This window comes from Macroventuria anomochaeta (assembly GCF_010093625.1).
Source record: "Macroventuria anomochaeta strain CBS 525.71 unplaced genomic scaffold BU25scaffold_14, whole genome shotgun sequence".
NCBI lineage: Eukaryota > Fungi > Ascomycota > Dothideomycetes > Pleosporales > Didymellaceae > Macroventuria > Macroventuria anomochaeta.
Genome location: NW_022985375.1, coordinates 435570 through 459502, shown reverse-complemented (window position 1 = coordinate 459502; position 23933 = coordinate 435570). Strand labels below are relative to the sequence as shown.

General features: G+C 53.7%; 8 protein-coding genes across 8 annotated transcripts; 3 read left to right on the top strand and 5 right to left on the bottom strand.

The window, feature by feature from the left end:
• Nucleotides 1-96: 96 nt before the first annotated feature.
• BU25DRAFT_41885 (glycoside hydrolase family 3 protein) lies at nucleotides 97-3158 on the bottom strand. The gene is made up of 4 exons (XM_033707898.1): nucleotides 2965-3158; nucleotides 2667-2771; nucleotides 2274-2615; nucleotides 97-2223 (listed from the first exon to the last, which is right to left on the bottom strand). Exons 1-4 carry the CDS (start codon nucleotides 3016-3018, stop codon nucleotides 109-111), a joined length of 2616 nt encoding a protein of 871 aa, XP_033562397.1. The 5' UTR covers nucleotides 3019-3158; the 3' UTR covers nucleotides 97-108.
• Nucleotides 3159-4531: 1373 nt separating this feature from the next.
• BU25DRAFT_410312 (uncharacterized protein) lies at nucleotides 4532-5201 on the bottom strand. Its single transcript, XM_033706250.1, has one exon. The coding sequence runs from the start codon at nucleotides 5139-5141 to the stop codon at nucleotides 4644-4646; it is 498 nt and encodes a 165-aa protein (XP_033562396.1). The 5' UTR covers nucleotides 5142-5201; the 3' UTR covers nucleotides 4532-4643.
• Nucleotides 5202-5328: 127 nt separating this feature from the next.
• On the top strand, nucleotides 5329-7621 carry BU25DRAFT_41881 (uncharacterized protein). The gene has a single exon (XM_033707896.1). The coding sequence runs from the start codon at nucleotides 5516-5518 to the stop codon at nucleotides 7547-7549; it is 2034 nt and encodes a 677-aa protein (XP_033562395.1). The 5' UTR covers nucleotides 5329-5515; the 3' UTR covers nucleotides 7550-7621.
• Nucleotides 7622-8273: 652 nt separating this feature from the next.
• BU25DRAFT_448162 (uncharacterized protein) lies at nucleotides 8274-10106 on the bottom strand. Its single transcript, XM_033709585.1, has 6 exons — nucleotides 9927-10106; nucleotides 9796-9814; nucleotides 9570-9743; nucleotides 9432-9485; nucleotides 9262-9382; nucleotides 8274-9211 (listed from the first exon to the last, which is right to left on the bottom strand). The coding sequence occupies exons 1-6, from the start codon at nucleotides 9945-9947 to the stop codon at nucleotides 8575-8577; spliced, it is 1026 nt and encodes a 341-aa protein (XP_033562394.1). The 5' UTR covers nucleotides 9948-10106; the 3' UTR covers nucleotides 8274-8574.
• Nucleotides 10107-10942: 836 nt separating this feature from the next.
• BU25DRAFT_340159 (bZIP transcription factor) lies at nucleotides 10943-12393 on the bottom strand (the record flags this gene model as incomplete). Its single annotated transcript, XM_033702799.1, has 4 exons — nucleotides 10943-11238; nucleotides 11277-11879; nucleotides 11938-12196; nucleotides 12253-12393. 4 exons carry the CDS (start codon nucleotides 12391-12393, stop codon nucleotides 10943-10945), a joined length of 1299 nt encoding a protein of 432 aa, XP_033562393.1.
• A 1881-nt stretch (nucleotides 12394-14274) lies between these two features.
• On the top strand, nucleotides 14275-17453 carry BU25DRAFT_391793 (uncharacterized protein). The gene is made up of 6 exons (XM_033704629.1): nucleotides 14275-15970; nucleotides 16021-16247; nucleotides 16306-16492; nucleotides 16542-16596; nucleotides 16648-16690; nucleotides 16743-17453. The coding sequence occupies exons 1-6, from the start codon at nucleotides 14626-14628 to the stop codon at nucleotides 17406-17408; spliced, it is 2523 nt and encodes an 840-aa protein (XP_033562392.1). The 5' UTR covers nucleotides 14275-14625; the 3' UTR covers nucleotides 17409-17453.
• A 1007-nt stretch (nucleotides 17454-18460) lies between these two features.
• Nucleotides 18461-21623, top strand: BU25DRAFT_41756 (fork head transcription factor 1). The gene is made up of 4 exons (XM_033707816.1): nucleotides 18461-18600; nucleotides 18927-19043; nucleotides 19092-21376; nucleotides 21431-21623. Exons 2-4 carry the CDS (start codon nucleotides 18945-18947, stop codon nucleotides 21504-21506), a joined length of 2460 nt encoding a protein of 819 aa, XP_033562391.1. The 5' UTR covers nucleotides 18461-18600; nucleotides 18927-18944; the 3' UTR covers nucleotides 21507-21623.
• Nucleotides 21624-21855: 232 nt separating this feature from the next.
• Nucleotides 21856-22969, bottom strand: BU25DRAFT_410303 (NADH:ubiquinone oxidoreductase 11.5kD subunit). The gene is made up of 3 exons (XM_033706249.1): nucleotides 22917-22969; nucleotides 22274-22413; nucleotides 21856-22162 (listed from the first exon to the last, which is right to left on the bottom strand). Exons 1-3 carry the CDS (start codon nucleotides 22942-22944, stop codon nucleotides 21992-21994), a joined length of 339 nt encoding a protein of 112 aa, XP_033562390.1. The 5' UTR covers nucleotides 22945-22969; the 3' UTR covers nucleotides 21856-21991.
• Between the last annotated feature and the right edge of the window lie 964 nt (nucleotides 22970-23933).

Sequence of the window (23933 nt, the reverse complement as noted above, 5' to 3'; positions counted from 1 at the left end):
AAAACTAGGTTAAGGATAGCCAATAACTACTTATCCCCCAATCCAGCGCTTTTCACACACTTCCTCCCCCAGCCTCCAGGCTAACGCTATATCCTTGTTCCAACACCATCAAGACTGGTACTCAGACAGATCAAGCTCGGCCTCGAGGTACAACCTCCTCGATGAAGCACCGACATAGATCTTCTTAGGGTAATCGCTGATAACCCAGTTTTGAGTCTCAGTCTCCCAATTGCTCACATCACGGCGAAGGATATCCGTCCGGAAGGTAACGGTCTGGTTAGGCTGAATCGAAAGACGATCAAAACCGCGGAGGACGACGGGAGGGTCCTCGGGGCCACCCAAGCTGAGGTACAACTGCACGACCTCGTCACCGGGGAGCGTGCCGTTGTTGGTTATGCTTGCGGTGACGGTGAACAGGACATCCCAAAGCTGCGGGTTTCCACCGGGTGCGCCACCGGCAGGGATGCGCGGCTGCGGGCTGCCGTCGGAGCTGCCGGCGGGCCATGTGTAGTTCAGGCCGTACTCGGGGTCGAACGATGCTTCGGCCAGATCGGTGCTGTTCAGGTACGGGTAGATGAACGTGCCCTCGCGCGTCAGGTTGGCGGGCCACTGGTATTCATTCAGATCGGTGCTGAAGTTGCCCAGGGTAGGAGCTGCGCTAGTCTGGCCCGTCGTCGGGGTGTAGGCACCGGCATTGAGTTTCTGGACCGCGAGATTGGAGTACGAGAATGTAGTGTAGGACAGGCCGAAACCGAATTCGTACACGGGCGTGATGTTCTTCTGGTCGAAGGCGCGGTAGTCAATAAACACGCCCTCTTCGAAATTGTCTTGCGGAGACGCGTTGCCCGCGATCGGGGTGTATATCAGGTCCGGGCCGTACTCTTCAGCGGAGGTGCCGAATGTGAAGGGTAGCTTGCCTCCGGGGTTGACGCGGCCGTAGAGGACGTCGGCTATGGCGTTGCCGGATTCCTGGCCAGGTAGCCCAGCCCATAAGACTGCTGTCACATTTTCGGAATCGTAGAAGGAGTTTACGAGAACGGGGCCGACGGAGTGAATCACAACGACTGTGTTGTTGCAGAGCGAAGAGACATTCTGGATCAGGGTGTCGCCGTCGTGCCAGATGGTGAGGTTGTTGCGGTCACCGAAGTTGGTGTCGACGGTGATGTAGCCCTCACCGGAGTCGGCGTTGACAAAGACAATAGCGACACTGACTTGTGCGGCCATAGCCTGGATCTGGGAGTAAGCATAGTTGTCGATGACAGATGTGAGCAGGCCACCGTTGTCGACGACTTCGCGCTTGATTGCCTCAAGAGGAGTAACGAGGTATGGGAAGTCAGCAGTCCCTGAACCCCAGCCCATGGCGAGAGTGCCATTGTCACAACCACGGTCAGCGCAGCCGTTAGGTCCATACAGGTTCTCGCCAGCGTCCTCGCCAAAGACCGCAGTCCACTTCTCATTACCAGACAGTGGGAGAACACCGTTGTTCTTCAACAAGACGGTCGACTTGGCTGCCGAGGAACGGATGGTGCGGAAGTGCTCATCACGAACATCGATGTGCTGGTTGACAATCTCGTAGTCAGCCTTGCCGTAGAAGTTGCGGTAGTTGTAGGTCTCGCGAGTCCAGCTGTTGAAGTTGGTGGTGGTGTTGTCCTGGTCACGACCGACGTAGTAGTAGGCGGCCATGATACGTGTCGCAGCATCATCGAGGCGCCATTGAGGGATGGTGCCATTGAGAACAGAAATGGTCAGGTTGGTCCCCCAGAAAGAGTAACCAGAGTTGAAGTCTGTGTCTCCGGGCATGGTCATATCGAGACCCGCCTGGGTAGAGGAGACACCACTGTGTTGAGCGTCCCAATCCGACATGATGAATCCTTGGAAGCCAAGTTCACCCTTCAAGATGTAATTCTGCAGGTATGAGTTCTGGCAAACTTGAGAGTTGTTTGCCTTGTTGTAGGAGCACATGATGGAGCCAGTACCAGCGCGCACAGCATCGGCGAAGGGCCAGAGGTACAACTCGTGCAGAGTCTTGTCGTCGACATTGGTGCTGATAGCATCAACGAAGCCAAAATCCTGGAAGTTTCCTGGGGAGCGGAAGTGCTCCTGCTCATTCAAGATGTAATGCTTGGTGCAAGCAATGACACCGGCATCTTGAATACCGCGGACAGTCTCGGCGACAGCGTGACCTGACAGGTATGGGTCAGGAGAGAAACCTTCCCAGTTGCGCTGTCTTGCGTTAGTAATGTCCATGAAGCAGTTGCACCTCTCGAACTTACACCACCCTTGGGGTTGCGACCAATAGGGCCAACAACAGGACCAAGCTGAACATCAACACCCTTGCCACGGTGCTCTGAGCCCATCTGGTATCCTCGACGGTAGAACTCGCCACGGTCCCATGACGCGGCGACGGTGCCACCTGCAGGGAAGGCAGAGACGTAGTCGGCGAAGCGAACACCCAGAGGGCTGTCCTGCATGCAGATGGCCTTGAAACCCAGGCGTGGAATTTCGCCTACATTACCGACACAGTTGTCACTCTGCCATCCAGTACCGGTCGTGAGGTTGACCTTCTCGAGAAGGGTCAGTTGGCGCACAAAAGCTTGAGCCTTAGCATAAGCTTCCTGACATAACCATTAGTGCTTGATCAAAGTTAAGTGGAGCTTTGTACGTACAGCCCAATCACCAGTTCCCTCGATCCACGGACTAGGGTAAAATGGTGGACTCTCAGCGTTGTTCAAGGGACTCGAGCTGTTGGTAGGGTTTGTGTTGTTTGGGTACTGTGCTATCGTTAGCTGTGGCTCACAACAAGCTCATCAAAGATGCGGGGAACAACTTTAAGGAATGGAAGTAGCCCTGCAACAAGAAATGCAGTATCTAGCAACATTTCTACAACTTACGTGGAGCTTAAGCAGAGCTTCAACGTGCAATTGATGTTGTTGTGCTGTGATGGGACAGAATGTCTGCACATACCGTTTGGGCCCGGACCAGGCCAATGGCCAGCAATGCTTGTGCGAGCCGATGCATGACGTCGGCGGGTGCTGCCAGGGCGACACTGAAAGCAACAATAGTATGTTCACACGAAAAATGTGAAGGTACTAACAGGTGACAGGATAAAATTCCTGGAGCGCGCGACGTCAACAGCCGGGAGCCGTTGAGAGCTTTATGGAAGCTACGACAGGGAGGTAGCTACATAGCTACCTGTTCATTAGCTCTGCGCACGTCGAACGATGCCTTTGCTGCGGGGATTGTTAGCACTGCCCTGCTGATCGCACCACAGTTCCCCCAGCGACTCGATGGAGCAAGGCCCGAAGCCTCCGGAGTAGCGCGTCCGACTTTGGCACCGACGATATCTTTTCAAGCTTCAACACCTGCTAAGCTCGTAACTCTCCACTTTCCCAAGACTTTCCTTGCAGAAATACACACGCACCACGAGTACTCCATGTCACGGCGCTCCGCTCGGCACGCGTAGGTGCATCCCGTCTCCCTTGAGCAGACAAGACGAAAAATTGCAGTCGTCATAACATCAGGCCGATACGGCGATTCAGCATGGATATCGTCATCTTCTTGCACCAACCCCCTGTCGTACACTTAAGCTCCTCTCGCAAGCCGCTGCCGACGCCACAAAAAGCCTAACAGGAGTGAACAATACTGCTTGTGAGCGCGCTATCGTCGATGGAAGTGCAACTCCAGCAACGTCGATGCGGGGTCAGTAGCACACCAACGTTCCTTCACGCCGTACTCCACCTGCACGTCTTGCTGTTGAGGGTTTCTAGCGTTCACTGTGGTCGTCCGAGATCTGCTGATTGATGGATGTCACTCTTGGTACATGCCAGATGATGACACAAAAACATGGGGTCCCCAATAACCCCACATTGGCGAAATCTCGGCTCATCTGTGGGGAAATCCCGCGTGCCTAAAATCTTGTTGTACATCCGCGGCGATCCATTGTGAAAGGATTTTGGCGTCACGGGAGCATTTGCACAGGATTTCGGCTCCGGAAATCTGCCGGCGACTGACATACGGGTCGTATACCGCGGCACAACGAGTACGTCTGTCGATGTCGTAACTCAGAAGGTGGTGCATATCGCTCACGTCCGTCACGCTAGGCCTCACCTTGGCTGCCAACACGAGTGCCGAGCACCGTCGAGGCGTCCATATGGTGGAAGCCCTTGCGATATACTTTGGCCATTGTACGACCAGTTGCAAGATCACTCGTTGATAGCCATGCAGAGAGTTCATTTACTCCTTGCCTATTCTGATGAACACGCGCAGACGTGCAACGAAGCTAATAAGAGGCTCGCTCAGGCACACGGTAGAAGCAAGCACTGCGCTCTATGCTCCAGCGAACCATGGAACCCAGCTCTTGTGGCTGGCGGCTCCGTTACACCTCCAACGACGATCGATCTGGAGTCCTTTCACGCTAGTTTCTTGATTCAGCTCAGCCGCAATGAAAGTTGAATGTTAAGCTTCAGGAATCCTCCGGTCAACATTGAACGTTCTGGGGGTGCATGCTTCACAGATGCGAGCAAGCTACGATCATGACAATAGGCATGTATATACTTTGATTTTTGCTTGATTTGGGTGTTGCTGACTTGAATTGCCTTGGATTTGCAAGTATGTTGTGAGGCACACAGCCCAGCCCCGCTGCGCTACATTGACCAAAAAAGTACAGTACTGCTGTAGATAGCAGGTACTGGGCGCTGAACAGTATATACCCATAACACTAGCTCGAAGGTTGATGAGATTCCAATAACAAAGTTGATTGACAAGGCTAGACACAATGCCATAAGGGCAGTGTTCCTACTTGCTATATACTGCATGAGAGGGTACTGCTCGTGGATGAGCAGTCCAGACTGATCCAATAGAACAGGGGTGTTGCTTGTGGACGAGCACGCACGTGTGTCATGCTCGTTGAGGAGCAGCCACGTGACCGTTGGTCCGTTACCGAGTACCGTCTTGTCTGGTTGGTGGTTACTTATTACTTTGCCGGCTGCCGTGTGGGACACAGGATCGTAACAGTACACTTGATTTTTGCCAAGTGTGGGCCGATGGGAATTCATGTCTGAATGACTCCAGCTTTCAATCTTCATCACCGAAACGCCATCGCAGAGGGTAGAGATCAAGACCACGGCCGGAATGACAGCCATACATCTTTATGTTGATTGCGGACGTTGCCAAGGCGTTTGCTGCAGGCGTACTGCGCATTGACAGCAGGTCTCAGCCTGAAGAGACACCAAATGTCTTCCTAGATATTTTCATATGCTAAAAGCAGCCTTTTGCAGTAGGTATCTCTTTTGCAACCCATCGTGTTGTCTCACGAGTACGGATCCTGAAGTGGACCTCAGCCAATGATGCTCGATATAGCGCAAGGCTGCCTGCAGGCGCTGCAGGCAACACCGCCTCAAATCTTTTGAGTCAAAGCGATCACTCCTCCCTGAGTCAATTTCATTCAGCCTTATAGTTCATTTAAGAACCGTGGAATTGCACCTCATCAACTGAGAAGCAAAGTGTTTTATTCGTCATGGGTTCTCGCGCAACCAAGGTTGCGGCGCCCCCGCACGTGAAGGCTGCTGCCTCACCGGTCGCACCTGCTCAACAACATCATGAAAGAAGCAACAAGACAAACGAAACTGGGCCCTGCCAAGACCAAGTACATCAGGCTGCACGAAAGCCAGTGACTTCACCACAGCCTTGTGACGATATCAACCTCAAATTCTCAGCACAAACAACCACTACCTCAAGACGGCGATACAGTGAGCCAGTACAGACAGAAGCGATGGCCACAGAACTGAACACAGATGGAATACGGCATCTTTCTGCTTTCGAAAGCTTCATTGTGGAGCGCGACCTGATGGTGATCGACATCGACTACGCAGCCCTTGTCAGCCCAGTTCCCATTGAACAGCTCCCAAGCCTAGCTGCGTTTGTACCTATCCAGGAAGAGTTTAAGGAGCCTGAGGAACCTGAGGTACAATGTATAGGTTGCTGCACGCAGCTACCGAAAGAGAAGGATCTGAATTATGCGCAAGAAGTAATCAAGCCATGCAGGTCGTGCAACAGCACATACTGCATCCCATGTGTCAAAGGCATGTTTCTCACTGCGTGTAAAGACTCTAGTCGGATGCCGCCACGCTGCTGCGTGCAGATCCATCTTTACCACATCAAGCCTCATTTGACGATCGAAGAGATTACCGAATACAAGTCGAAGTATGAAGAGTGGAGCACACCCAAGCCGTTCTACTGCCCAATACCAACATGCTCCGCTTTTATTCCAGAACGACTACTGCCACAGCAGGCAGGAACGAAGGGAAAGAGGAAAGTAGACTCGGGCATTGGAACCCCAACCTTACCGAACTTTCAGTGTCCGAAGTGCGAAGGCGAGATCTGCGTCGACTGCCGGCAATCAGCCCACCCAGATAGCCTCTGTACAACTTTGGATCCTGGAGTTGATGCAGAGACTGCAGCACTTCTCATGGTATGGGGTTACAAACGCTGTCCGAAATGTAGCCAGGGACTGAAACGAATGTATGGCTGCAACCACATGGAGTGTAGATGTGGTGCGCACTTTTGCTGGGGTTGCATGAAGAGCAGAGACGAATGCGAAGGAGGCTGCTACGAAGACGACGATGAAGACAGCGGAAGCGATTTTGAACCTGATGAGCCTGAGTCTCTTCGAGGATCAGACAACAATACTGCTACTGAAGCGCAAACGGCGACTGCGGAAGGAACAGAAGCCACCATGGCAGACGCTGCCCCGGAAGTACTTGCTGGAGTCGCAACAGAAACGAATACAACCTCACCAGTCACTTGTCGCCCACGCAACCTCGACGGCGGCTCAGCACGTTACTGGGAACAACAAGACTTCGACTTCGGTGAAGAACCTACCGACGATGTTCAAGACCGAGTTTGGGAGTGCCATCATTCCTTCGAGCCTTACACCATCACGCTCACGGAAGCGATTTCGAAACCACCTTTAGCGCACGAAATGGAGTGCGTCAAGTGTTGGTGCGCGATACAGCCTGACATTGAAACACCACAAAAGTCAACCACCATTCCAGCGCCGGCTAAGATCGCACGCATTCCTGCTGGTAGAGGTCGCGGGGGTCGCTGTGGCCGTGGACGTGGTATGGTAGCTAGACTACGACCTGCAGCGTACGTGCCTCCGCGCGGTCTCGTCCATTCAGATGCTACTGTCGGTACTGCACCTCATCTCACAGCACAGCTTACACCTGTTACTTTGTGGACGTCAGAGACACGATCAGATCCTATGGAGGACATCCAATCTGAACTGGAGGTAGATTTTAAAAAAGCGGAGTCTTCACCAGACACAGAGCTTTACCAGAAAGCTCCATCCACATGTTCGACTTCCCTAGTCTTCAGCGGCACTTCCATGGCGTACAGCGTAGCGCAAGAGTGTCACAACTGCAGCCTCCTCGTATGTCAAAAGTGCGCAGACGATATCCTCGCTCAACGACAAGCCAAACGAGAAGCACGCGAAGCAGAACGAGCAGCGGAAGAAGCAGAAGCAGAGCGGAAGGCTGAGGAGGAGACATGAGGACGGAGAGAGCTACCAGCGTCTCCCGGAGCTGACGGGCAATCCCCTCCATCGCTGTTCGACTGATTATTCTCTACAGCTCACAAGAGGCGAGTCGTGGTATTGTGTGCTTTCTCAGATATGGCATTCTGGCGCTGTTGGCTCTCACATCTTACTCATCTGTACTATTCGTCGGTGTTCTCTTTGTGTTCCTGCCATAAGGGCCGGCTCTCCCTTATGGTTCGCATTCCTACTGCCAGATGGGGGGTTGATATTTTTGAGTTTCGCTGGTCCCTCAAGTGCACTTATCCTGTACGATACTATAAATGCATGCTTAAAGTCTGCAATGTAGAACGTGCAATTGTCATCCCTGCGGTAAACATGCTGTTGCCTGAACCTGTTCTGAGTGTGAAGCAAGTATCTTGGTGACTTGGACTTTGCTCTTTCATAATTCGAGTGCGACTTCTAGCCTCTCGCAATCCATATGGGGACTGGAAGTGTGAAGCAAAATTTCATTTAACTGTCTTGCAACTAGAGCGAAAGCTAGATATCGTCCTAAATGTTCAACTGACGAGAAGTACATATGTAACAAGAGCCAAGTGGAATACAGCAAAACTCTGTGCACGCATGTACATAACGAGTTGGGAGTATCGATGAAGCTCGAAGTTGCGATCGAAGTTCATATTTGAGTCCTAAGTTCATGGGATGGTCAAATCACAACAGAAATGGGCAGGTGAAGGTATTTGATCATGCAAGCGATTTTCATTCAGATCAAGAAAACAGAACCACCCCGAAGGTGACCGAGCCGTGGACCAAACACAAGTAAGGAGTTCACCGCATGTGGAAAAATGTAAACACCGAGTAGATGAGATGATTTTCCTGCCGTCCGTCCTTTTTAGAGAATCCTTATATGGTGTTCAGCTCCTCCGTTCAATCGTCCATTCGTCAGATCGCTTTGTTGTCGTATCGTTGAGACGTCGTTGATGCGAACGTCAGGCAGGAACTTCTGGAGTCGTGCTAGTGGTCGACGCAGTGTCGAGAGGCGTCTATGCGCCGAGGCTGGGGAAAGCGCTGGAGTCGCTGACGTTGGGGGCGTTGCCGCCACGACCGCCACGAGGACGAGCGTCGCCACGGCCTTCGCCACGGCCACGTCCACCACGACCCTCACCGCGAGCACCGCGGTCACCACCACGGCCACGACCCTCGCCGCCACGGAAAGAACCACGGCCCTCGCCGCGGCCACGGCCGCCACGGTCACCGCGTCCACCGCGGGAGCCACCCTCACGGGGAGGGGGAGCGAGCATGCGGTCACCGTCAAGCTCGACGTGAACCTTCTCCTTGCGCTGGCGCTCACGCTTGGCCTTGCCGCCGGAGCCGGCGAAGAAGTCCTCCTCCTCGCGCTTGACCTGGGTACCCTCGGGGAAGTCCTTGGAGCTGCCCTCGTTGGCCTTGCGAATGTTCTGCTCACCAAGCTTGAGCTTCTTCTCAGCCAACTCGGCGAGGTAGGCAACGTAGGACTTGGAGTTATCCTCGGGCTCGGGCTCAGCGGCCTCAGCCTCAGCATCCTCCTTGACGGCATCCTTCTCCTCCTTCTGGGCGATGGCCTCACCGGCCTGCTCGTCAGCAAGCTCGGCCTCGCCAGTCTCGGCACCCCAACCGTGGGCAGCCTGCTTCTCGTGCTCGCTGCGAAATGTTAGAGATATCACTTTCTTCTTTGAGATCGTATGCCATACCCAAGGCCGGTCCTGCTGTGACGGTCACCCTCCTGGCGGGCAAGACCTCCACGGCCTCCACGGGCACCACCGCGGGAACCACGGCCGCGGCCACCACGGCCACCACGCTGCTGCTCAGGCTCTGCGCATAATTAGCATGTATTGACAGAGTTGAGTCCATATGTACTCACCGCCAGAACCACGTTGGCGGTTGCTGCTGGCGCCGACACCGCGATCCCTAAAAGCTGCATGCTATCAGTACAAGCTCATGACGTAACATCCCCTGCACCCATGGTGTCTCCTCTGAGATGGTGTCTGCCTTGACGTACCGTTATCGTTGGCGTTGTTGCTCTGCTTGGCGCGGGACTGGTTGCCCTGGCGCTCGACGGGAGGAGAGGCCTTGACGTCGGAGCCCTCACGCTTGCCGTGCCTAGGGGCAGGCTTGTCGATGGCCTTTGTCGGTGGCTCAGCTGGCCTGTTGGGGTCGAGCTCAGGGTCGTTGCCTGCGGGGTCATGAGCGAGTTTTCGCGAGCGGTGAACTTCGAGTTAGCATACCCAGCAGCTCGTACATGTTCTGTAGTCATTGTTAGCTATCGCCCTTGTATATGCATTGCTTCAAGCGGCTCATTGAGCCCTGCACTGCGGCGCGGGGTTGCAGCGGACGCTTGAGCGAGGTTCGAGCTTACCTTGGAAGCAATTGTCGTCATCTTGATGGTTTAGAGCGCCTTGTGCGCTTTGCCCTCCTAGATGCGCAATCTGCCGGGGTAAAAAGAAAAATGCGAGAGCTGGCCCTACGGTACTAGGGACTGGACTCTCGGTGGTGGCTCTCAAACGAGGTGTTGACGCTGGTGGAAGCACGCTTGCAAGCCAGGCAAGGAAATTCGTGTGGGTTGGTTCGCTTAGTCAATTACCAGGTGGGGCACGGGCCAAACGACATGTACATCAGAGAGCGCATGACGCTGCAATTACTTGTGCATGCAGCATGTCAATTGGGATTCTAGACTAATTTTATTTCATGTTGCAAGGGGCCATGGCAGGCGTAATGTTGCCTGCGCTGTGTCAGACGTCGCTGCCTCAACGTTTGGCTTGGTTCGCTTAATTGAGGCAGCTTGGACTTGAGTCAACATCATCCCGAGGTTCACAGCGGTGAAGCAGTGTGTATGTTGCGCCCTTGCTTGGACGTTGAGCATTGGCTTTAGTATTGATGTATGTACAAGGCAACAGTCGGTCTCCAAGTCGATTGACCGACTGCGCCGTAGAAGGGTTCTGCTTGTTCCCCTCTAGCCAGTTCGGTCATATTTCCCTCGAATAGAGAACCGTGAACAGCTGATCCAGCCTGAACACACCCAGTATGATGCTCCTCCCAACTCGCGAGGAAGAGCTGCCCAAAAAGCTCGATTCCTTGTCAAAAGTGCTGCTATAACCGTACAGCTGAGATGTCTATAACACTCCAAAACATAACACTCCAAGAAACAATGATGCCTCTGCATCTGATGAAACAAAACTTTTAATAATGCTGCCAGGTCTATGGCCAGCGGTTGCCGTGAGTTGAGGAACGCCGTTATGCTGTCTGACGATGTGGAAGCCAGTCGTGACGCCCGCTAAAGAACACATTAAAAACGTACGGTGGGTAAGATTCCAGATGTCGAAGGTAGGTGTCCTATGTATCCTCTTATCCTAATCATATTCATCCTTGCGTCGATCATCTCGATTCGTACATGGTGGGGAAGTGCATGCTAGCAGAGAGCCCGAATGGATCTGCATCCAGCATTGGATCGTAGGGGTCGAAGAGGTTATTCATGTTATTGAATGGCTGGTTGCTATCATTTGGTGCCAGCGTGGCTGGGCTGGCGAATGGTGGGTTCTGCGCAGGCGGCATCGGAGGGGGCATGCTGTTCGCAGGTGGGAAGTTGTGGTGCGGGAAGGGGCCGGGGCCGGCCGACTGATCGCTCGGTTCTTCGTGGTCGTAGTTGTCGGCTTGCTCGTCATACTCCTGTTCTACACGCCAATCAGCCTAGGATTACAAAGTCATATACCTAAGTAAAGGAAGGTAGGGGTCAGCTTGCCTAGTTGGTTCATGTGGTCCGAGTACTGGGACTGGTAGAAGGAGGAGGGACCACTGCTTTGAGTTATGCCATTTGCATTGGGACCAACAGTGGACGCGCCCTGGATGCCATTTGCAGGCACCTGGTTTGTGATCACGGATGGCCTCTGTGGACCTGCTGCCATCATGGGGTTGAAGTTGGATCTAGGTGGCTGTGGCCGCAACTGCTGCTGCTGCTGCTGCTGCTGTTGCTGAGGGGGAATAGGTCCAAAATTGGGAGACACAGAATGACCTTGAGGCATGAAGTTGGGTGAGCGCGTAGCCGACTGCGCAGGCGAGGACAAATGGGAGCCTGGTGTGGGCTGCGACAGTGGTGAACGTTGGATCGGACCATCCGGCTGTATCATAGGCAAGCCATTGCTACCATCAGCCTTTGGCGGTCCCTGCAATGATCGCCTCTGTTGCTGTCTATTCAAGATGGCACGCTGCTGGAGAGGTGGCTGGTTCGGAGACGCGTGTGCAGAAGCCGCAGGCCTCGTGGGCCCTAGGTTTGGACTGCCAGTCTTCGCGCGCAGCTCAGCCTGGACGTCAATGCCTGGTGGAGCATGGGTTAGCGTATATCGACATTGGCCTGTCTGATAAGCAATTGGTACCTTTCTCCAGTAAGACTCTTTCAAGTAGAGAGTTCTTATACCGGAGCATAAGACATTCGTCGGCGGCGTTGCGGTGACTGTTTTGCAGGTTCTGCAGCGTCTCTTCATGATGCTTAATCGTGCTCTCCAGCTGCTTGATGTACTCGGTTCGCCGCTCGCGAAAGGCAGCCTGTGCCTGCCTATTGCGTTGCTTGCGCTCTTCCGAGGTGGCATAGATCTTACGACGCTTGGTTAGTCCAATTCGTGACATGTCAAATGGCTGCGCAATTGCGGCGCTCATGATAGGCAAGATAATGCGACTATGGAGAGGCTCACGGGTTTGCGACCACCTTTGCGCTTCTGCTGCTGCGGGTTCTCTTGGGTATATGTCTCCGCCTGGCCCGGCTCAGGTGAATCTTCGATAGAGGACGTCGAGCCCTCGCGCGGGTCCTCTGCTTTACCCACGGCAGCCGTCATAGTTGTTACGCTATTATCTCCCATCTGCGTCCACCGTACCCCTCCGATCTGATAGAGGGGCACAGGAGCGCCAAGAAGTAAGATAGATGCGACGACAGCGAACAGGCGTTACGTGCGGCGGGAGGCTCTGTATCGGCTAAGCGCGCTGGGGTAGACAGCCGCAGCACCGGGTCGAGAAGCGATTGCGTTTGTTTGGGAGTTTAATAATGTCTGATAAGAATCCAAGGAGTCGAGCGATGTGTGTGGCCGCGCAGAAGTTGTGAGGTAAGCTCTTGGGTAATGAAAACGAAAGAGGGCCAGCGGAGGGGCGGAGGTGCTGGACTTCAAAAGGCGCGGGCGGACCACGTCCAGTTCACGGTGCCGAGCGCAGCTTCTGTGTGCTTAAAGGTTCCTCTGCAGTGGACAGCAAATGGCAGCGAATTGCAACCGAGCGTCCGCTCTTGGGCGCCTGCACTTGATTCTGGCCAAGGCGTGCGGAGATGCGGTTGGCGGACCAGCTCAAAATTTTCTTCGCGGGGTGCGCACTGCATCACCGCTGCCATCGAGAAACAGTGCATCGTGGAGGAGCCGTATAAGGCAGGGACTGCCGATACGGACACCAGTACTGCATGCAGCATAGCTGAGCTCTAGCTCCCGCGCCACCAGGCAGAGTTTGTAGAGCATCTCCGGCATCTCCATGGTGGCAGCGCGAGCCTCATCTTTATCAAGCCAGTCTGTTCCCTAGGGCGTTGCGGATGCTTGGGCGGTGCCATTGCGTTTATCATGCATCATTCAGAGACTTTTTGCGTCCCTTCACGACGACGCGCTGTCGAAGCCGAGGAACTGCCACGAACGGAAGAACGACCTCGGTGGCCCTGCTCCCTGCACCGAGGCCACGCGCTGTAAGACGTGGAACACCCGCCATAAAGTCACTGCGCGCTGACACCTGGCTATGGCGCTATAAGGCTGACGATGCAGCAATCCGATCTGATGTCGGTGGCAGAAAAAGCATCTAGCAAGGTGCTTGGAAGGGTCATCTCCTGATAAGCAATTCACCCTCCCACCAGTGAGGCTTGTATGCTCCAGCACTCGACCAGACACTGGTAAACAAACCTACAAAAACATCATGCACAAACACTGAGGACGCCGCAAACACCGCAGGGGCTGATCACGAGGAAGAGCTTGGCCTGCACCCCGCTTAACGGCGCCAGCATGCGCAGGCCTCTGATTCGCAAGCACTCATAGGGCAGTCTACCCGATACGTCGGGTCGCTGAAAATTCGCACTTTGGAACCACTCTTTCCAAGTCTGTCGCCTTGGAAGAAGAGTTGTGCTGCTATCCCAATCTGGCAAACAAAGGTCATGCGCCGCATCTGGTGAGAACAGGTGACCTTGACACGGTCCACAGGTCGAGAGTCGAGACTCGTACGAGACTGTTGGTTTCACGTCCAAAGTACCCGCCATGGAGCATCGTGATGTTGACGGGCCGATCTTGTGTCGACAGCTTCGTTGCGCTGCCTGGCGGTGAGCTAAGGGGTCACTTGCGTCGAATCTGGGTTGAAGATGAAGCGTAGAGTGAACTCTCGATCGCAATAGCGCGGGCGCAGGAGCAGGAGGTCACTGCAAGCGTGTCAGCATGTATTTCGAAGTAAGGCAAAGGTTTGTGCTGTGAGTGGGAAGATTATGCACATCTGTGGTGTTGATGAGTGAGGCTCAACAGCTGGCGCAGAAACCATCAGAACGTGGTTGCTCCTGCTTGGACGACGCTGGGAAGTAAACACAACACCGCCGTAACAAGAACAATCGTAGCAGCTGGTACAAAATGATATGCTGCAGTTGAGTATACTGTGTAAGAGATATTATCTTTACCGGTGTGTTGCCCTCTCTGGTCGTCATCTCATTTCCTTCGAGCTTCCTTCCTGCAAGTCTGTTTCCTGCACGCGTCTTTACTTCCTATTCTACCAAACATTTCTTGACCGCGCTTACCACGCCCTTGAGAACATCACATTTGAGGTTTACGATGTTACACATCACCGCCATGCAGACCTCAGGCGACAGACCTCACCCACCTCCAGGATATCGAGCATCGACATAGTCTCACATGACTTTTCTCCTGATTTCAGCAGTAACGGATACCACATCAATCACTCGGTCAACATATCACCACCAATCGCCAGCTCCCTAATCCTTCGTTCACGATACTGCCACGCGCAGTCGCAGCATACGACACAGCGCAGCAGTTGGGTTGGCTGCGATGACATTGGCCGAGCTTGCTGGACGGCTGTTGAAGGGGTCAGGTCACTCGCAGTCACAGCCAGGTGCAGGTCCACACTCAGAACCTCGACCTTCTTTAGAACGAGTGAGCGGGTCTTCGTTCGTTGCGTCACCTGGATCAGACGGCAATCGAATTGCCGGCGTTGGAGGCATGGTCAGCAACTCCTTTGGAGAACCCAGGGCACCATCTTTGCATGCGCCCTCGTGGGCAAAAGCTCGTCCTTTGTCCGACATTCGTGAGCTCACAGAGCCAAGCTTGGCGGACACGATACCACGAAGACTTCTGTCGGACGGCAACCTGCCTCGAAATACGTCGCGACCGGAAGTATCGCGAAAGCCCTCTGCCGCATCGAAGCGTCGCCCAAGCACCGATACTCGATATGGCGAGAATCGAGAACCGGATAGAAAGAACAGTATCGAGAGTAACGGCGGCAGATCTATGTACCGAGGGCGATCCTCTAGAACACCATCACCACCAAGTCCTGCGGACAACAATAGCATTTCCAGTATATACAGCATTCCGCCTGGCAGTGTCCCACCCCGTTCGTCCTCGCGTACACGTGCACGTAGTGCATCTCGAACTCGACAGGCTCCTGCGGCATTGCCTTCGTCAACAACGCAACGGCTACCTACAAGCACTGCAACGCATACAATACCTACGTTACCGCAGCCTCCCCCGAGAGGCGCTGGCCACACCATACCTCGACATGGTCAATCTCTATCACCTTTACGCCATGTCGCTACCCGAATAGATCCTACACCGCATGACAACAACCGACGCATACCTTCCAGAACATTCATCCGCGAGCCATTATCCAAAGAACTTCTCGAGTTTCCCTCACATCGTCATCCTCGCATCGAGCTTGGATTAGACCTGTCGGCTGGCATATTTGTGGGCGGAGGGTCGATCGAGGGCACCGTCCAGATCAACGTCGACGACGCTGAGCGAATACGTCATAGAAGGACTCTGGACATTGCTCGGATATCCATCGATCTTCTAGGCATAGAAGAGATGAGTGGAAACAGGCGCTGTGTCTTTCTAAACCTCGCTACCGAGTTGATCGATGAAGACCACCCGCCACCTCAACACATGGTCTACGACCAAAAGCCAATCGGATCCAATGATTTGTTCTGGCACCTGATGCCCTCAGTTACCAATCTGGCTTTCAATCTAAGCCTGCCACTCAACGTTGGACCACCACCCTTCCATTCGAAGAATGCGCGCATTCGATATGCTTTATGCGTATCGCTACTTATTCGTGACCATGGCAAGCAGTACATCGTCAGGACATCAGACGACGTCACCGTCCTCTCGGTGTACGATCGTAAGTGCCCTACAGTCTACTGTCATGAAGAGATGCTGACTACCACGAAGCCGAGAAAGCTCTCATGTCTCTCCCGAGTCCTCTCACTGCCTCAGACGAATGGATCAAAGCCCGCGACACTACCCTTGAGATTGTACGGATAACAGCAGGTTTACATAGGCAGGTTTGGGTCAGCGGGACCAGCATCTATGTCGATGTGCATATCGCGAACAACAGCCGCAAGGTCATCAAGAAGATCGAACTCCAACTGGAGCGGGACATACTATGTTACAAACACGTTTGTTTGGCAGCAGTCCCAGATGTTCTGGCGTTGTGCTGATGTGTTGTATTTGTAGGCCGCTGCATCGACCATGGAAAAATCTGCTGGTCAAGCGCGAATTTTCGACAACAACGAACGTTCAATTCTCAGCAAGAGTACCGTTAAGCAGGGCGCTGCCGGATGGCATGGCGTACCCTCCCACCAGACTCACATCCGCACCTGTGACTTGGAAGTGCCTCGCGGACATGCTACAGTCAAGTGTGGTATGTGGTGACTGTCAGTTCCATGGAGGGGAAGATACTGACCAGCTAGGCAAATACTTCGAAGTGCGATACTTCCTAAACGTTATCGTGGGTAGCGCTCATACGTCAGTCGTCTGACCTTTCAGCCTACACCTGCTCGTGCTGACTTTGTACAGAAAGCTGGTCACTGTTCAACTGCCGATAGTACTCATTCACATGGTGAGTGAGGCTCCATCTTCGAATTTGTACGCCTCTAGCTGACACCCACCAGAATTCTCTTGATGTGGTGCCGAATTCAGTTGCCCAGGTGGCTATGGCCATCGAAGAAAAGCGGACTGCACATACTTACCAACGCGGCCATTCTTCGCCTCGACTGGGTCGCAAGCGTTCACAATCTGTCCAAGGCCGTGCCTTTGCCGCGCCGCGAATGCAATCGCTTGATCGAATGCGAGCACAGGTCGAAGATCTGCAGGAGCTTGGGGAGATACTGGATCACAGTCCTCGCAAGTACGCTATACGTCGCATGAACTCGAATTGGGACTATCACACACCACCGTCCAACCGCAAGGGCAGGGTCGTTGACGACGGTGAAGCGGCAGAGCTGCAGGATCGGCTGCGACGAGTCCGCTCGAACGAGACGATGGGGTCGATACCCCATGCTTTGAACCGAGGGAACTCATCGACATCGAAACGTGCCGAGTCAGCGCTTGGGTTCAGGGAGGCTGAAGTCCGAGACGATATGGAGCTTGCTGGCCTAGGCATATCTGGTGAAGCACCTTTCAAGCAGCGGTTGGAGAGGAGCCGTTCACGCCAATACCAGTTTGTCAAGAAGAAGAGCGTTGAAAGATGGAAAGGCGTTGCCTCTTCTGGTGTGGGATGGCTGAAAGGTAACAATGGCGGCAGCAAGGATGAACGAGAACGCGAAGACTGGGTTTGAACCATTCGCTCCTCCCTGCTTGCAATGTCTTTTACTCGTGTAGATACTGTGCATTGATCTTCGTGGGTCAGAAGGATTTTGCATACTCTTGGATGTTACCATTGTTACTCAAAACCCAACGCTCAATGGTTTGTCTACATGCCGTCACTCTGAGAACCGTGGTCGCAGTCGTCCACGATCACGATGCCTTGTCGTCGAAGCTCGCATACAGGTATACAAGTTCGTTGATAAAGGCAGAGCCGAACATCCATCTAAAGGACCGAAAAGGTCACATGACCCACCGAACTCCAACCTCGTCATTCCATCTTACTTTCTCGATCCAGCATCGCGGATTGCGATATTTATCCTTTATCACCAGCCTCCCCAATAAACCTCTCTGTTTGGCTACTAACATAGTATTGATGGTTGCATCATGTCAGCGCGTTGATGACGCACTACGATCAACAAACGCGTTCGGCGAACATTGAAATTGCTGGCAATAAACAAAGGGCCACGATCCCGAAACCGCTGGCATGTCCCCGGAACAGACGCCCGACTTGTGTGATTGCAGGAAGCATTGTGCTAAAAGACCTGGTGTTCATAGGGGCTTGCTGGCTCATAAACGCTCCTCGCTGGTGTGCGATGCAAGGCAGCTGCGTAGACTTGAACTGTTGGTGGTGCGGCGTAGCAAACAAAGAAAGCGCTGCAAAACCATTGTAGCCCCTAAGGCTTTTTTCGCCAACAAACAAACTCTGCTCCGGCTGTCAGCTATGAGCAGTTGTTCGTTCACTCGCCGCACTTGTCGAAAACGCACTATCGCCTCGCACACGTGACCGGTCATCAACGACGCGCACGGATATGTATTACGAGAGTAATTTCGGGCGCAATTGCTGCTCGACGTCTGCGGCTCTGTGATTATCTTATCCCTATCGATAGCTCACCGCGTTCGACAGCGCGCGACAGTTGACGTCGTTTCATCTCGTCTCTGCGAATTGCTCACACTGCGTTTTTGCGTTTGACGCCAATCGGTCGCGTCACTGAAAACAAACACGGGCACACGTCCCAGTGTGTAGGACCTACCGCGACCGCGGCCCACTTACCAACCCCATCACCTGCGAACGCATCGACGCCGCCTGCCACTTTGCGCCAACTTCAATAACTCTTGACACACGCATCGCGCATTTGTAGAAGGAAGTGGGCATTGACATTAGAGGTAAGCAGGTTCCCTTCGTTGTGGAGGGGCATCGACGTCAAGGATTCGTGCCGTGGCTTCTGGGGATCGAGCTGTCGCAGCCCATTCAGAATGCGCTTCATGTATTCGCAGGCATGCGCAACTAGTCTTAGGGAGTCGCATTGCTTGTGTAATACTTCAACGGCCTCTGAGTGGTAGCGACTACCCACGATATAAGACCCTCAGCAATGGCGACTGGACAACTGGCTATGGTTCGGTTAGGACTACCGACCACGGTTGCCAGCATGGCAACAATCAGCAAACATTCATAAACACCCAGGACGCTCGCTAATTTGCACTCTCTTCAGTGCCCGCGCCTATGCAAGATGCCGCCACGAGTAGGACTCCGTTCCCGCCGGGAGCCTGACGCTCAACCGCAGTCTGATGCCGACTCGATAGCCACACCCTCGCGAAAGCGCAGACGCGTGAGTTCCGTTCCCAAATATTCAGGGAATGTTTACTCATCAGACCAGCTCAACGGCAACGAACCTACAGCCGCGGCCGCCGAGCCTCCACGCACACGTATCACCGAGTCTGTTGCGAGTAACGATAGTAATACTACGCTCCCAAACGCAGACGACGAAGATCCCGTTGAAAGGCAAAACCGAATTATTGCCGCCCTCGGTATCCCTTCGAACTACACGCCAAATGCGGCTATCGACTATGCAAACGACCTACAAGCCCGCAAGAACGAGGGGCATAATATTGCCGCCTTCGCGAAGATAGCAGCTCGCGACTGGTGCTTCTTCGTTCAGGAGACTCGAATTCTTATTGGGCGTGCAGACTCGACAATCCGTCCTCAGCCGCTCAGCTCGCAGGCAGACATTCCTGGACACCCTCAGAGCGAAGCCCAGTCAGTCTCGAACTGGGGAGTGCACATTGACTTGGGTCCTGAACGCCAGGTTTCGCGTGTACACGCCGAAATCTATTTCGACTCGGCAGACCAGAACTGGTACATCGTTGTGAACAGCCGGAACGGTCTGAAGCTGGACGATGTGCATGTGACAAAGGGCCAAGTGGAGTTGCTGCATTCGGGTATCTGCATCAGTATTATGGGCACTCAGATGCTGTTCCTTCTTGCAAGCCAGGAGGACCACTTCCATCCAATGCTTCTGCGACAGGCGAACGGAGAAGAGGCTGGAGAATCTGATAACGACGGCAACCCACCTCCCAGATCGCATCACAACATACCTCCCAGCGGACCTACACCGAAACGCGAGCAGTACGATCCGTTCCCACCATCTTCACATCCAAGGAATCGCGAAAACAAACACCAGTCATCACAAGCCTACTACAACCAGATGACTTCCACTCCAGGTCGCCCACCGCCAGGTACACCTTTGACCTTTCAGCCAGGTACTGGTCCACACAGCAAAGGTTCCCCTGCTACCTTTTCCCGCGGCGTCATGATCGACTCTACCGATGAAGTTGATTACAGCCATGACCAGGCCAAGGACATCAAGCCACCGTACAGTTATGCGCAGCTGATTGGCCAAGCCATCCTCAGCAACGATGAGGAGATGCTGACGTTGGCGAACATTTACGACTACATCAAGTCGAGGTACGCTTTCTTCCGATTCACCAACGGCGGCTGGCAAAACAGTATCCGTCACAATCTGTCTCTCAATAAGTCATTCGAGAAAGTTGCACGCCGAACAGATGAGCCTGGCAAGGGCATGAAGTGGAAGATTGCCGATTCAGAACGCGAGGAGTTCATCAGGAAGCAATTGCTCAACCCTCGCAAGGGTGGTGGGATAGCCATTGGATTCCGACCTGATGGCTCCGGGCCTAGTTCGCCCGCGCTTGGTAACCCATCTCAAGCTACGGAGCGTCTAGTCGGTGCACTCGACCGCGATCCCAGGCACCAAGGCGCTCGCATGAAGTCTCCACCTCGCTCTGCAACACCGCCTCTTTCTTCGGTCCCTGCGCCCAACGAGTCATTTACCCCTGATCGTGGCTCCCGCCCTTTCAGTGTACTGAAGCAGTCACCCAACATACGGGAGATAAACCACTTCGTCACACCTGCTAAGCGCCTTGTCTACAGTGGTAATGATGGTCGTCATCCCCCATACATCAAGACTGAAGAGCCTAGGTCGCATCTCGAGTCATCACCGGGTGTCGATCCTGTCAAGCCAATGGTCCAAGGACTTGGTCTAACTGGTCTCAAAAGCGAAGCAGCAAACTCACCTCCCACTCTCTATTCCGACGCAGCCACGAGCAACATTCAAGGCAATCACGACGCAAGTCGGATGAACAATGCCCTTGTCACACCGCTAGTGACTCGTCATGCACCCCACCTTGCACCTCCTAGCACCGCCCAAATGCCCAGCCAGTACATGAATTTCTCCAGTCCAGCACCGTTCTGGAAGTTTGTCGATCTTCCTAGCACACCCGCGAAGTTCCCCATCGACCTCAGTCCGACCAAGATGCACCACGACGAAAAGGACAACGAAGAAGAGCTTGCCCAGCCCAGTTCGCCTCCGATGCTACCTGACGAAGATCGCAGCGCCGAGCCTGAGGATCAAGATGCGTCCGACGATAAGCCTGGTGACGATGAGGATGTTGGGCCTGAGAGCCCCAGTCGCACTGTGAGCAGGCCGGTCAGTCGCCGCGATATTGGCGGAAGCCAGCGGAGCAGAAGCAATTCGAACGTCAACGTTCTCGGGCCTAGTGGTCTGGGTGGCATGGTCAGGGGTGCGAGTCTGACAAGCTTTGAGGAGCAGGATGAGCCGGAGGAGGAGAGCTATGATCTGTCTAAGTAAGTTATTCGAGTACCTCAGGAAGTGATTTATAGATGCTAATATCGCGACAGGGGCTTCCAGAAGATTGGTTCGTTCCACCATAGCATGGCTCAAGCTCATGGTGTCGTCGGTCGCTCTGCTATCTAGGAAAGCTCCGGCGGAAGACATGTATATTCCATCGAATAGTCTCATTGGAAAGGTGAAAAAGACTGCGTGGTTGGACATTGTCGATCATGCAATCGGAGCTCAAGGGGCTTGAGAGGTGCACGCCGAGCTGTCGAGCGCACGAGCATCGGTTCCAAGAAGCAACAGTCGAAGGTCTGTAATATGGAAGAGAACTAGCAACGATATCACACAGGATGTTGTATACTCTTCGGGTACATGGTTTACAGTATGGCGCATGGGGTGGCACGATTGCTTATGATGTCACGACATTCAACGATAGTGCTGTATACTTATACGAACGGCGCGTTGTACGGTGTATGGGCAAAAGAAGTAATTGAAATTCATTGCATTTGCATCTCCCTCGCTTTCTCTGCAGTTGTGACTTGACCTGTCTCGCTGGTATACACAGTGAACCCCTTCGTCTCCTTGCCTTATCATCCCCCTCTCTAGCCTTCCACTGAAGAAGTCTAGTTGATCTCCTTGTGCGGGAACCACTTGGACGGCTTAAGGTTCTTCTCCTCCAGAGGAGCGTCCAATACTCCGAGTCTCCGTATTTCGCCTGCTGAGGGTGCGTCGTCGCGCTTGATGTTTGCTTCGGCTTTGCGGTACGCGGCTTGGAGGGCGAGGGTGCGTGCGGCCTGTCATTCAACCATTAGCAATGCTGAGGTTTGTGCTTTTGAGAAGGGAGACGGTGGGTGTTCATGGGTTGGTGTCCAAGGAAGGCATCCTCGCTGTGCTCGGTGACGTACCTCCTTCTTGTGGTGCAGACACTCGTAGTAGTCCTCAAGGACGGGTACGCATTTCGCCTTGCCGCTATCGTCCTCGGCGTTTGTGTTGGTGACGTAGCAGGCGAGGACTTCTTGCCAGAAGGGGAAGCAGCGCGAGGGGCCTGTAAATGCTCGTTAGCAGGGGTTTTGTGCCGTGCCTTTGCGCGTGTGTTTTGTAGCGAGGAGCGGCTTTGGAGCTGTTTTGGAGAGGACTGTGGGCGCGGCGCTATGGAGGGTTGCTGGGTGTCGGAGGGTAGGCGGCTGGCAACTTTGATGTCCTGAACCTGACGCATGGGTTGCAGAAAGTCTCACTCGTGGTACCGGCAGCGTATAGGCGCAGGAAACATCTTCTATGTCGTCGTGGAGTCCAGTCTTTGCGTATCGAAATGCGGTCTCGGAGCGTAGCTGGTCGGTAGGGTCTGGCGCAAACAACTGACGAGCAACTTTTACGAGGACCTCTCGATATGTACGCTCTTGCATAGCCAGTGTTATTGCCGACGTTGTGTTGTGGTCGCCGTATCCGTGATAACGTCGTTGGTGTTCGTCCTGCCATTGCGCGCGCTCCCGGCCCTCCGCCGCCTCCAAAGTCGCTCCTCAATTCCTCAAGATGGTGACGCATACGTACCGCCAGCAAGTCCGTATCCTGAAGCCATTGTCGCGGTGTAGATGTGGGGTTCCTTAGCCGTACATCGAGCTTCGACAGACGTGAGGTCGAGCTCGGCGTCCGCTTACCCACTTGGGCTAGCGTCTTGGCATGAACACTCTTGCGCAGTAATTCGCTTTGCTGATTCGACCGACTTCACATAGCATTGCAAGCAAACGTGTCAGTGCGTTCGAATGCAGCTTCCAAGTCTATGAGGGCATCTTGCCCCTGGAAATCCGAGTTACTTAGCCCACCAACAGTCTGCTTGGGCTTTCAATTGACCCTGTGTGTTTGCTATCCGGAGAGCACGTTCGCGGTTCCTGACGTCTGTATGGGCGGCCGGCCGCTGCAGGTAAATTCGAGCTTTATGATAAACGCACTCGATGAGGACTCTGCAGAGACTCGATGGATCCGAATCCAGACTACCTGGAAGTTTCAGCATGGTCGCGAATGACTTTGCACGCGCCGATTTCTGTTCGACATGTTGTTCCCGGCTGTGCTCGTCCCCCATCCTCAGATTGATGCGTACAGCTTGGAAGTCAAACCCCTCACTCTGAGCGACCCTTCTTGGTCTTTCATTGTTGCTGTGCGGTGAATGTGTCTCCAGTTATGACCACGTCTACGCCCATGCTCTAGCCACAGTGAATTATATGGATGATCTACTGGAGGGTCATTGGTACCATGCATACAAGAAAAACACTAGTAGTGAGAAGGTGGAAGGCAAGTGAATTCTACGTACAAGAACCTAGCGAGCATAGTGATTGCGAGTGGGTCTCAATGCTAGAGGCTTCCAGGGGTACAATAAGGGCTCTGGAATATGGAATCCATCACAGCGGCGCTATTTCTCGTGTCAGGTGTAGCCGTTGAAAGGCTTGACTTCGGATCCGAATCGCTAAGCTCTATGTTCCCACAAGTCTTTGAGGACCTCCAGGGCAAGTATGTTTCACTTATGCCGCTCCGATTAATGCAACTATGAAAAGAAGAGCATGCAACGCGATC